This window comes from Ictidomys tridecemlineatus, chromosome Y (assembly GCF_052094955.1).
Source record: "Ictidomys tridecemlineatus isolate mIctTri1 chromosome Y, mIctTri1.hap1, whole genome shotgun sequence".
Lineage (NCBI taxonomy): Eukaryota > Metazoa > Chordata > Mammalia > Rodentia > Sciuridae > Ictidomys > Ictidomys tridecemlineatus.
In genome coordinates, this window is record NC_135494.1 from 3,834,632 (window position 1) to 3,848,257 (window position 13,626).

The 13,626-nt window shown below is 50.3% G+C and overlaps 1 protein-coding gene across 1 annotated transcript; it reads right to left on the reverse strand.

Moving 5' to 3' along the window:
• Positions 1-586: 586 nt before the first annotated feature.
• On the reverse strand, positions 587-10,152 carry LOC144372148 (neuroligin-4, X-linked-like). Its single transcript, XM_078035553.1, has 4 exons — positions 10,135-10,152; positions 9,690-9,894; positions 7,317-8,106; positions 587-1,917 (listed from the first exon to the last, which is right to left on the reverse strand). The coding sequence occupies exons 1-4, from the start codon at positions 10,150-10,152 to the stop codon at positions 1,065-1,067; spliced, it is 1,866 nt and encodes a 621-aa protein (XP_077891679.1). The 3' UTR covers positions 587-1,064.
• Positions 10,153-13,626: the final 3,474 nt, after the last annotated feature.

Here is a 13,626-nt window from a genome sequence, read left to right on the forward strand (position 1 = left end):
TTTTTTTTTTTTTTTTGCAGGGAAGGAAACAGGTGGAATGACTCATGTATATATATATTTATATATTTATATACATTCAGAGCACGATGAAAACCACGGTTTTTGTTTTTTTTTTTTTTTTTTTTGCTAAAAGCTCTTTCCAAACTAAAAACACCGATAAAAGCTTTTTTAAATTTTTTTTTTCGTTTTTAAATCTTTTTTTTTTTTTATCCTCTCCACCCTCCCGCCCCTCCTCTGTTTTTTTTGTGTGTGTGTGTGTGTGTGTGTGTGTTTTAAACTCACGGCTATGTACACTTTTAATTTTTTTGTTTTTTTTTTTTTTTTTTGATTTGTACAAAGTTTCTTCAATGTAGTTCCAGCGGGCAAAACGGCGGCGGCTCTGCACGCACAACTACAGGGATTCTCCTGCACAGGGAAGTCTCTTGATTTTGACAATAAAAATCCTCCGCTCCCTTCTCTCTGTCTCTCCATGAGACGGTGGGCGCCAAGGGGTGACCGACCGAGGACCCGCCGCAGGGGCATTTCCTTGGCCCAGGTTCCGCGCGGTTCCCTTGGGTGGCACATGAAGGACATGAGTGATGATGGATACGGTTTTTTTTTTTTAAATTTTGTTTTTCTCCCCAACTGTGATTTAAAAAAAAAAGAAAAAAGAAATCCGATATCCTTGGCTGAGTGGCAGAAACGTCACCCAAGCGTCCCCTGGGCACGGGGGTGGGGGGATCTTTAAAGCAGTGTGGTCACGGAAATGGATGCGCTTTTTTTTTCTTCACATTTCACAGGGTCAGAAGTGGATTGGGGTGCAGAGGGGCGGGCGGGGAGGGGACAGGTCGATTCCAGGAGCGAGCGTCCAGCGACGTGGGCAGGGTCACCAAGATGACCCTTGATTTTTCTTTTTTTTTTTCTATTTTTTTTTTCTTTTTCCTTTTCGATCCTCAGTCCTGGGGGGGGAAGCCAACCTGGGTCCCGGGTGGGAGATGGGGGTGCCGGGTTCTGTTTCTGTCTGGCTGGAGGGGACAGGGGGACCACCCAGGGCAGGAGGACGGGCGGGGGAGGGGAGCGCGCAGCTATACGCGGGTGGTGGAGTGTCCGTGGGGCAGGTTGGTGCTGTTCTGTCCCCCGCTGAAGGTGTTGAAGGTGTGCAGGGGCTGCATGCCCGTCAGCGTGTTGGGGATCATGGTGATGGTGTTGGGCGTCATGAGTGGGATGTCGTCCGGGGACCGGCGCAGGGTGAGCGTGTAGTCGGGCGGGCAGGTGAGCCGCAGCGTGTCGTGCGCCTGCAGCGACTCGCACTCGTGGTCGTGGTCCAGCTGCTTCATCTGCAGCGACAGGATCTCCTCGTTCTGGATGTGCGCCATGTCGTTGGTGGCGCTGCGCGGCTGCGGGCTGGGCCGGCGGTGCGTCTCGTGCCGCCGCTTGTCCTTCTTGTAGTAGAGCGCGGCGAAGGCCAGGATGTTGAGGAAGAGCAGCGAGGCGCCCACCGCGATGGTCACGCTCAGCTCCGTGGAGTAGTCGCGCTTGGTCTCGATGAGGACCGTCGTGTCCTCGGGCCCCGTCTTGTGCGAGTCCTTGCTGTGCTTGGGGCCGCTGGCCGGGGTGATGGCCGGCCGCTTGGTGGTGGGCCAGATCTTAGCAGGGGACCGGCGGGTGCCGTAGGGGAACGAGGTCATGTCCGGGGGAGGGACTTTGGTGGTGGTGGACACGTACTGGAAGATCTCGTTCAGGTTGTGCAAGTGGGGGACCAGCTCCAGCCAGAAGGCCACCTTGGTGGCCCGGTAATGGTCCCTCACCCTGGGCTTGAGGCCGATGTGCAGGTACAGCTGGTCCTTGGGGTTGTACTTGGACCAGGCCACCTCCTCGAAGCGGTTGGGCTTGGTGTGGATGAACTTGGTGTCCTGGGGGACGGGCTGGTTCGGATCCCTGCGGAGAAAGGAGCAGGGGTTAGAGAATCGAGGTCACCCTCCAATGCAAGGGACAGGGAAATCTCGGCCCGACCTACCCCCGTGGGGATCCGTGACAGGGTCACGGCCCGCGATGATTGCTGAGCTCCACCCGGGCACCTTCTGCTTCCATCCAAGGTGCGTCCACCATTTGGAAACCAAAGGTAAGTCCCTCTTGGTCTGAAGGATGATTGTCCCCCACAATGTCCCTGCTTTTGCAACGCATGCGATTTCTTTCACTCCAGGAATTGCACGATTCCATGCCTCGAGGCGAACTGGGTATTTCAAATCGCTTTGAAACGGTCCATCTCAAACCACCGGGTCATTTGTCCCATAGGGACAATGGAGGACAGTGTTTGGAAATATATATTTTTTTCTTTTTTTGGAGTGTGTTGCTCCTTGGGGTATAGGTCAGCAATGGTGCAAAACACCTCCAGGGAACAGTAGACGTACGACCTTAAAAATAAAATTGAATAAATGCATAAAAACTATCCCCCCATGTGGACAGGAGGGACGGAGAGGATTCTGGATTTCAGAGGCTACTCGGGCTGACCCAGTGAGCACCCTCTATCTCACTCAGGAACGGAAATTGAAGTCCATGGACAGATGCTGGAATTTTAGCACAGAACATCAAATAAAAACGTGCATTGCTGTTGCATAAACAGCTGAGCATTCAAGAAATATTATTGATCATCTTCCAATACGATTATTGGAATGCGTGAGCGATTGCTACGGAAAAAAGGCTCCTGGGCCACCTTATTGTAGACTAGAGTCTATCCTGTGTTTACTGTATACAGTGTACACAGGAATACTGCATATTGCATGCTCTGTACCACAGTGTATGCCACCTGTATACTCCAAGTGGCGTCCAATATACCTTTATATAGTGTACCACATTGTTCAGGTGTGGATATGAGGTGTCCCCCAATGCTCATGTGTGAGACAATGAAAAAAAATGTTCATAGGTGAGATATTTCCACTATGATAACCTTGATCTAAATAGTGGATTAATCCACTGATGTGGATTAAGTGGGTGGTGACTGCAGCAGGTGGGGTGTGGCTGGAGAAGGGGGTCCCTGGGCTGTGCCTTTGGGGTCTCTGTCCTGTCCCTGGGGAGCAGAGCTGTCTCTGCTCCCTGGTGTAGACTAATAGTGGATTAATCCACTTGGATGGACTCACTGGGTGGTGACTGAAGCAGGTGGGGGGTGGCTGGAGGAGGGGGTCCCTGGGCTGTGCCTTTGGGGTCTCTGTCCTATCCCTGGTGGGCAGAGCTCTCTCTGCTCCCTGGTGTAGACTCATAGTGGATTAATCCACCTGGATGGACTCACTGGGTGGTGGCTGCAGCAGGTGGGGTGTGGCTGGAGGAGGGGGTCCCTGGGCTGTGCCTTTGGGGTCTCTGTCCTGTCCCTGGTGGGCAGAGCTCTCTCTGCTCCCTGGTGTAGACTAATAGTAGATTAATCCACTTGAATGGACTCACTGGGTGTAGACTAATAGTGGATTAATCCACTTGGATGGACTCACTGGGTGGAGACTCATAGTGGATTAATCCACTTGGATGGACTCACTGGGTGGTGACTGCAGCAGGTGGGGTGTGGCTGGAGGAGGGGGTCCCTGGGCTGTGCCTTTGGGGTCTCTGTCCTGTCCCTGGTGGGCAGAGCTCTCTCTGCTCCCTGGTGCCCTGTCCTGAGCGGCTCTCCTCCTCCAGGCCCTGCCGCCATCTTGTTCTGCCTCCCCTTGGGCCAGAGCCATGGAACCACTTGTGTATGGACTGAGACATCTGATACCATGAGCTCCAAGAAAACTCTAAATTGTTCTTATTGCGTATTTTGTTAACAGAAACACAAAAATTGAATAAAACACACTATATCCTGTTTACTAAACGCCAACTGTATACAGTGCCTATGTGTGTCTATGCATACTTGTATGCATATATGCATATATATATGTCTAAGTCCATTTATCATGAATTTTCTTACCTACTTAGCAACATTTACACGTTTGAAAAATCAGCCAGTCTGGATCCATGACACTTTTCTTTCTGCATGTTTTTGGAAAGACGTCTGCTTTGATGTGACGCCTCACGTGTCTTGTATGCATCTTGCAAAAGGAATCTCAAGTCTTTTCTATTTAACTGGGATCTGCCAGGAAAAGGCTGGGCCTCTGTATTTTATTGTTCCCCCAAGACATGAAAAGGGGTAAAGATGCCCCCTCTTTGGCCCTCGGGTGTGAGTTTGCCGCCCGGCGTCTATTAGATAGAAGAGAGCTTTTATGAAGCGCCGAGCCACCAGGACAAACAGTGATCTGTCTGTGCAACAGCTCCAGGGCTCTGCGGCCAGGAACTCGGTGCATGTTTCCAAAGGTAAAGAAAAACACATTTATTTTGTTCTCAAGGAATAGAGCAGAGGATTTGGGAAACCCAGATAAGCCGGCTGCAGCCCGATGATACCATCTAGCCATTAAAGGTCTCCGAGAGGCACAGGCAGGATCTGTGAAACCGCCATCAACTCTCGGAGCTGAGCAAAAGACCCGGGGCCGTCTCCCTGCTCAGAGGCTCCAGAGACGGCCAGAGGCCGGTGCAGAACCAGAGGCTCCTGTTTCCCAATTTCTCCTTCTGCATCCAAGTAAGATTGATGGAGCAGCTGTCCTCCACCAGGTGCCTCAGTAACTCCTCCCGGGCACCAGGGGGCGATGTCTGCTCAGCCTCAAATACCTCTTGGACCAAAAAAAAAAAAAAAAAAAAAAAATTCCCTACATTTTTTTTTTTTTTTTGCATGGGTTTGTGGCTTTGCTTGGCCATTCTAGAAAGATCTTCCCATTCTCGAACTGCAGGAGCACTTGACGTCTCTCATGGGGGAGGGGGGTGCCTAGTTTGCTTGGTTCCCGACCTCTTCCCTTTACCCCTTTATTTTATTCTGAGGATGGACCCCCCCGGGGCTTTGGGCATGCCAGGCAGGTGGACCTACTATGTGAAATTCAGTATTAAAAAAAAAGAGCAAACCGGGTGCAGGGGTGCACGCTTGTGGTCCCCATGACTTGGAAGGCTGAGGCCGGAGGATGGCAAGTTGGAGGCCGGCCTCAGCAAATTAGCGAAGCCCTGTCTCTAATTTTAAAAATATATAAATTAATTAATTAAAAAGGGAAAAATGTAGGATTGGCTATGGCCATTTTGGTCCCAACCAGTGTTTTTAGATTTATACTTCACCAGGACCTCATTCCTCACTTCTGCTAGAAGCACCAACTGTGTCATATATTATTATTATTATTATTATTATTAATATTATTATTATTATTATTATTATTTTTGGAGTGGGGGACTGGGGATTGCAGTCAGGGGCCCTCGACCCCCGAGCCCCGTCTCCAGCCCTATTTTTTGCATTTTATTGAGAGACAGGGTCTCCCTGAGTTGCTTAGGGCCTCCCTTTGGTGGAGGCTGGCTTTGAACTCACCATCCTCCTGCCTCAGCCTCCCGAGCAGCTGGGATCACAGGGGTGCGCCACCAGTTTAAGAAGCCTTCTTTGCACACAAGAAATGAAGTGTCCTTCCAACTTCTGTTGCATGCATCTTTCCTTTCTTCCTCTTTATTATAGTTTTTTTTTTTTTTTTTTTAAATAGGGAAAGCACCAACCTCATCCTCAGACACATCGGCAGCAGGAACAGCTAATGAGAATTTAATGGCTTTCTCTGGGTTTCATTCTTCTTTACTGGGTCAATTAAACATTTGATAAACGACTCTGGCTTTGCATTTAGCAAAAGCACACAAAGGTGATCTTTGAAACGTGTAAGAGACAAGAAGTAGGCTCTTTTAATGAGGATTGAGATGGAACTTTTTTTGGTACAAAGTAAATAATAGATGAAACTGTGCAGGGTGGCATAGGCCTGTAACCCAAGAGGCTGGGGAGGCCGAGTCCGGAGGACAGCAAGTTGGAGGCCAGCCTCAACAACTTAGAGAGGCCCTAAGCAACTCAGGGAGACCCTGTCTCTAAATAAAAAACAAAATAGGGCTGGGGATGGGGCTCAGGGGTAAAGTGCTCTGAGTTTGCGTTCAATCCGTGGTATCCAAAAAAATAAAAAATAAAAAAAGATGTACTACCTATACCAAAGTATATCTACATCTCTACCTATTTCTGTAGGCAGTTCAGTATATATTTATAAATAAAAATTTGAATATATGTTCTATGCATAAAAATATAAAATTGTATGTATGGCGTTAAAAAGATGCACACTGAATATAATAAAGTACAAGTGCATGTCTATTTATTATCTATTATCGTCCATCTATATATTTAGGACATAGAAAAATCTTGGTGGCCGTCCGTGATTTCCGTATCCACGGATTCAAGCAATCGCGAGTAAAAAATAATCTGGAAGAAAACCTGTGTTTCTGCAGAATTTCCCGTCATTATATCCTAAATAGCATGTTATAGCAACTGCTCTCATATCAGTATTATAAGTCATCAGAAAATATTTAAAGTGCATAAGACAATGTGGACGGGTCGCATGTCGATATTGTGTCATTTTATAAAAGGGACTTGGGGGTCTTCAGAATCTGCCAATTGTGGAGGGTTTTCTGCAATGAGCATACTGTACGAGAAACGGAGGTATAAATATGTGTTTGTGTCTGTGTGTATGCGCACACACATCTACATATATTTATATATGCACACATAGGCACCCACGTGTATACACAACAGACATCTAAATCACATACAGTCACACATGTCTACTCCATTCCTGAAGATACAGAAAACCTGTGTTGATACACCTCTGTCATTAACCCCTGATTTCCTTGGCTCCTGGGTTTAAAGCATTTCACTCCACCTTGAAAACAAGATTCCAAAATCTCGGTCAGGTCAGTTGCCAAGGTGACCCACACGTCTCAGAGAATCCTTTTACGTAACAAGTGCGATCAGGTCGGGAGGAGGTTTGCAATTCTGCCCTCAGCTCAGAAATCAATTATCAAAAATGTGCCCGTCCTGCAGCAGCGAGCACCAATTGGAGGATTTTTCAATGAGCACCAAGCACTCTCAGGTAGAATATATAGTGAAATATATATAGAGAGAGAGAGAAAAAAAATTAAAATATAAATAGATAAGGTACCAGAGATTGGTTGAATCCAGGGGTGCTTAACCCCCGAGGCACACCCCCAGCCCTTTTAAATTTTTACTTTGGGACAGAGTCTGGTAAGCGGCTCAGGGGGCCTCGCTAAGTGGTTGAGGCTGCGGCCTCCAATTTGCAATCCTCCTCCCTCAGCCTCCGCTGCTGCTAGGATGACAGGCGTGCTCGGATGATATTGCACGAGTCAAGGAAACGATTTGGGGGTGCAGGTGTGAGAAGGAAAGGACTGGAGGAGGAGGAGGAGGAGGAGGGGATGGCACCTACCCGGTTTTGGCGAAGTTGGTCCAGTAGGTCATGACCACGGCGCTGAGCATGACGTCGTTCTTGGAGAAGTTGCAGCTGAAGAGCTCCGTGGGGCCGATCATGGGGACCCCGAAGACGTAGGGGACCTCGTCGCCGTGGGCTGAGTCGGCCCAGCTGGGCTTCATCTCGCTCTGGCAGTGGTGGTAGAAGGCGTAGAAGTAGGTGGGCGAGCCGTACTGCGCGTGCAGGTCGGCGGTGGCCACCGCGGGCGCCACCCACTGGTGGTCGGTGAAGAGGGCCACCAGGGTCTTCCTGCGCGTCTCGGGGTTCTCCTTGTCGGCCCAGTCGGTGTACATGAACTTGATGGTCTCGCGCAGCGTGTCCTTGCCCTCGGGGTAGCCGTACAGGTTGTCGACGAAGTTGGACACGGAGAAGTCGAAGTCGTTGGGCGTGACGCCGTCCTCGTTGTCCACGATGCCGTCCACGAACTTGAGCCCCTCGCCCTGGTTGACGCCCAGCATGATGTCGTAGTTGAGGAACTCGCCCTGCTCCATGAGGATCTGGGGGTCGTCCGGGATCACGTCCCCGTCGATGACCGGGCCGAAGGCGATGTGGTAGGTGGCCGGCGTGATGGCCTGCTGGATGAGCTCCTTGTGGCTCTTGTGCCGCAGGCACTCCACCAGGTCCGTCGTGTCCAGCATGTTGCAGCCCACCTTGTCGGCCAGCAGCCGCGTGTACTTGGCCGGCTGGTAGTTGACGGCCCAGCTGGACAGCGCCGTGCCGCTCTGGATGATGGCCTTTTGGAACAGACCTGCGGGGGGCGGGCACAGAGACGCGAGCCAGTGAGTGCGCGCGGGGGAGGGACGTCCCAGACGCTGCTGCGACTGTCCCTCCCCCCGCACCGGGGGGGCGCACGAACGTTTGCACCCGGCACCACGCAGCGGAGCCCGTGCGCAGCGGAACCGGAGCCGGAGCCCGTGCGCACCGCAGCCCGTGCGCACCCCAGCCCGTGCGCACCGCAGCCCGTGCGCACCCCAGCCCGTGCGCACCCCAGCCCGTGCGCACCGCAGCCCGTGCGCACCCCAGCCCGTGCGCACAGCAGCCCGTGCGCACAGGCACGATGCATCCGCAGAGCTCTGCTGCCGTGGTGCGTCTGCACGGATATATCTCCAGATTTAAAAAATACAGAGAGAGAAGGGAGGAAAAAAAATGCAGTTTATCTTTGCACCATTTCATGGATTTTATTTGACTTTTATGCATTTTTTTTTTTTTTTTTGCTAATTTGGCTTCAGGCACGTGCGTAAAAATGCTCCCTGGTATCTGCCTCTCCCCCAAATGCGTGCCCTGCCTGTGCATGAGGTCCAAAGAGCTTGCATCTCTCACAAGCAGGACTTCAGGACTGCGCTGGAAAAATAAAAATCTAAAATGATAATAATAATAAAATAATAATTTTTTTAAAAAAATGATAATGATAAAAGACACCGGAATCCGATTCAGAGCAAGCATCCAGGGAAGCACGTGTGTTCCTGCCTTTGGTGGAAAGATATCGGGCTTTTAGGTTTCTCGGGGAATAAATAAAATGAGCTACGCTGGCAGAAATCTTCAACGGGTTTCCAATGAGCAGTTTTTTTTTTTTTTTTTTTTTAAGAAAATTCATTCGTTTCCAAATCGTAGGCATCATGCAAAACTGAGTTTGGTAACGTTTGCTGTGTCCCATGAGAAATAAAAAACTGCCTGACTCCGAGGGAGGTTGGAAAGGTTGGGCGACTGCGCGGAGATGACATGGGATTGGGACGTGAAGCTGCCTAATGTGTCACTCAAAGGCACCTGGGGGACCCGTTTCTGTCAGAAATGCACACTGGAGCCCGCTGCACTGACTCCACTGTTGGCCTCTCAAGAGCCACGTGTTCGGGAGCCCTGGAGGAAAATCCCGTGTCATTGTTCGACCTCTTGGAGGCATTTGTAAGTTAAATCAAGAAGTTAAAAATGCTAAAAGAGCCGCCGGACCGGGTGGTGCACCCTTGGGATCCCACAAGCCCCGGAGGCTGAGGCAGGAGGATCGCGAGTTCAAAGCCAGCCTCCGCCAAAGGGAGGCCGTAAGCAACTCAGGGAGACCCTGTCTCTCAATAAAATGCAAAAATAGGTCTGGGGACGGGGCTCAGGGGTCGAGGGTCCCCGAGTTCAATCCCTGGTAGGCATCGTCCCAAAAAAAGGTAATCTATGAATTTGTATTTTAAAAGATAATAAATGCCATTTTACATAAGGGACTGAGCATGGGACAGTTTCGACATATGCCAATAGGGCTCCCCTAGAGAGTGACAGAGGACCATCCTTGGACCCAGTGCTCCTGCAGATCCCCCCCGCCCTCCCTGCCCCGGGGGTCACCTGCATTACCTTCCGAGTAGTGAGACAAGGTCAGGAGGCTGACGCAGGAAGCTCCGGCCCCTGAGCCGAAGATGGTCACTCTCTTGGGATCCCCTCCGAAGGCCCCCACGTTCTCCTCGATCCACCGCAGGGCCTGGATCTGGTCCAGGAGCCCGTAGTTGCCCTTGGCCGCCTGGTCCCCGGTGCTCAGGAAGCCTGCAGGGGCGAGACCCGCCTGTCAGTCACAGCAAGCACCTGCACACCTGCACCCTGTGAGCATCCGACAGTTTTTTTTGTTGTTGTTGTTTGTTGTTTTGTTTTTTACATATTGTGGATCGCACTTCTTCTGTGAAGAAGGGTCTGCTCAGATCCTTAGTTCAGTTATCGACGGGGTTGGTTACTGTTTTTTTTTTGGGGTGTTATCTCTGGGAGTTGGAGACATGCAGATTCAAAGTACAGAGAGATTCCGTCTCACCCGAGTCTGAACGGCCATCAGGACAATCAATGCAATAAATACAGGTAACGGTCAATGAGGGGCAAGGGTGTGGGGGAAAGGCACACTCGTACGTTGCTGGTGGGACTGCGAAATTGGTGCAATCACTCTGCAAAGCAGGATGGAGAATCCTCGGAAATGTGAGAAAGGAACCACCGTGGGACCCAGCTATCCCACCTCTCAGTCGATACCCAAGGGACTTAAAATGAGCCCACGACAGGGACACAGCCACATCCATGTTTATAGCAGCTCAACTCACAATAGCTAAGCGGTGGAACCCACCTAGGTGTCCCTTAATAGACGAATGGATAAAGAAAACGTGGTATATATACACAATGGAATAGTACTCAGCCATGAAGAAGAATGGCACGATGGGTATTTGCAGGAGACTCTCATGCTAAGTGAAATAAGCCCATCCCAAAGAACCCAGGCCAAATGCGTTCTCTGATGTGTGCATGTTAATTCACAATAAGGTGGGGGGGGGGGTTACGGAAGAACAGAGGTGCTTTGGATTAGGCAGAGGGGAGTGAAGGGAGGGGAGGGGTGTGGAGTAGGGAGGACAGGAGAATGAATGGGAAATTATGACCCTGGGGGCATATGTGACCACAGGAGCAGGGTGATTCTGCACCATGTGCCACCAGAAGGAGGAGAAGTGACACTCCATCTATGTGGGACGTGTCCAAGTGCCGTCCACCGTCACCGAGAACTAATCAGAAGCAAAATCACGCATCTGTTCCCCCCCCCCCCCGCTAAAGCATCCTGCGTGTTTCATTAGTTGCACGGACGGGTCATCCACGGGCGTCCACTGCCTGAGATTTTTCCACATGGAACAAACCAAGGACCAGGGAGATGCTCCACCAAGAGCAGCTAAAACTGCAAATCACACTCTGTCCAGCAGGAGGCGCCCACGGACGCCCCACCTCGTCTTGCTGCAGCGATTTCTTCCCTTTGCACCTGGGGGAACCTCACCCTCCTGGTCAGAGGGGGGGCACATTGCAAGCCTGAGGGGGACCCACCGGGTCGGAACCCCCAGCTGCCAAGGTCGGCACGGGAACAAGGTCGCACAGAAGCCAATGTGTCTGGGGCAGTTCTGGGGCAGATGAGCTGAGGTTGGGTCCCGGGACCTGGTCTGCATCAGGGTCCCAGAAGTCCCCCCTTCGGGGTCCCCTGGCTCCTCTCAGGGACGTGACTTCCCTCCTGCATGTCCCCTGCAGGTGGTGTGTGAGGACGGTGGCGGAGGCTGTGCCCGGAGGCCAGGCAGGGCTGCAGGTCCTGCAGGGCTTCCGGGAGGGAAGCTGTGGGGTCAGCACTGGGGGCCCTTGATTGACAGGAAGGGACTTTGATGAGATGCCCAGGTCCTTCTCTGCAGACTCAGGATTGGGTTTGTCGACACCAGGATCCCTGCAGACCTTAGGGCCTCCCTTTGGCTGAGGCTGGCCTCCAACTTGGGATCCTCCTGCCTCAGCCTCCCAAGCTGCTGGGATGACAGGTGTGCACCCCTGCTCCCAGCCCCTTCAGAGATATTTTGATGCTGACGGATGAAAACCAGCTCCACCTCCAGGCATTGCAAAACCTCTCCTGGTCAATCACTTTTTGGCTGCTGACCTTCTCCGCCTGCCATGTTGCTCTCTGGGCAATTCCAGACGGTGCCTCTGTGCATGGGCCCCTGGCAGAGCACGGCGCCCCCTGCAGGCCAGCCCCAGACGAGGCTTCTGTCCGGTTGCTTTTTGATTTCCCTGCACACAGTAGGCCCGCGCGCTCCAAGGCTTTGCAAAACGGGAGAAGCTTGGAAACTGAGACTTCAGGACTAGGTGGAAGGGGAGTTTCAGGTAATGAAATGGGGAGGTCTGGGGTGATGGACTCTCTCCCCGTAGATTGAAGGATGCATCTCAGGCTCCTGGTTGCAGAAGGATTCTGCAGAAATGTAATTCACATTTTTTTTTTTAATGCAGTCAGGGTCTCAAGTGTTCAGCTGAAAATCAAAACCAAAAATAAAAGGACTTTTTTTTTTAACTGCTGCATAACTTATAGGGAGATTTTATTTTTACTGGAGAATTTTTTGAAGGGTCCCCTGCCCTCATTAAATTTATTTTTAATTTGAATATTGTAAGTTATTTGAGCCAAACTCATATTTTTTTTTTTTACCATCCAATTAGGTGTGTCCCAGAAGACATAATCGGTGCATGGATTTTATCTCCTCCTTTGACTTATTTGCACCCCAGTAATTGCAGCGACCGGGGAGGCTGAGGCAGGAGGATCAGGAGTTCAAAGCCAGCCTCCGCCAAAGGGAGGCCCTAAGCAACTCAGCGAGACCTTGTCTCTCAATAAAATGCAAAATAGGGCTGGGGACGGGGCTCAGGGGTCGAAGTCCCCTTAGTTCGATCCCTGGTATCTACCCAACCCCTGCAAGAAAAGCAGACGAGGTTAGCAAAGGTCCTTTAGTGCACGACTTTGAATGAGGTGATGGCTATCAAAGTACTTCACCTTTTGCAAAACCCCATAAAATTCGAGTTGTGATCATCATGTGCAGGAAAATTTGCTAAGGACTTGGGTGCAAATAGATCAATGCTGATAGCACAGGTGTTTCAAATTATCCCACTGCACCCCATACCTGGGTGCAATCACTAGGTGCTCATTTAAATATATATATTGAATATGTACATTGAATATTGAACATATATATCCAATGCATATATCAGATGTTGATAACACGTTCATATTTACATTCTCTTTAGCTCAAGGTGCAGTCCCCACGTCTGAAGAGGGACAACTGAGCCGAGAGTTTGGGGGAATGTAAGAAATGCCCGTTGAACAAGCCACATTTAAAAGAGGTTCTCGCTAAAATCTATGCCTCTGCCGCGTATTCTTTTTTTTCCCTAGAACGGCCGCACAACCCAGTCTCATTTCCCACCCATCAGAAGTCTCAAGGTCACCCAAGCCGAGCGTCAAGGTGAGGAGGAGCTTAAAATAGAGATTCTAGAGAAAATTGTTCAGTGCTCTTCCTGGACGCTAAACCTTAGGACACGCACCGGCCTCCTTTGGCTGCTGCACTGGAAATGAATGAATGAGAGAGAGAGAGAGAGAGAGAGAGAGAGAGAGAGAGAGAGAGAGAGACGTTCTGCATTTCTCTTTGGTCACCAACCCCAAAACTGGGCTTCAAAAGAAGAGAGGAAGGAAAGAAAAAGGTTTTCTATTTCCAGAAATAACAATCTCACCCTATTTGTCACCTGTCTGAGTTTGCCCTCTTACCAAAGGGAAAAAAAAAAAAAGAGCAAAGAGAAACCCTTTCTAGTAGCTTTTTTTTTTAAATTGGACAAAAGATCATTATTATCCATATTTACTCTCCTGCTGCATCCTTTTTGATGGCTGAGTAGTATTCCACAGGGAACCACATTTTATTGATCGAGTCACTGGGTGGTAGATGCTCATTCCTTAGCTATTTACACCACGTGTGTATATGAGCGGGATTCATTT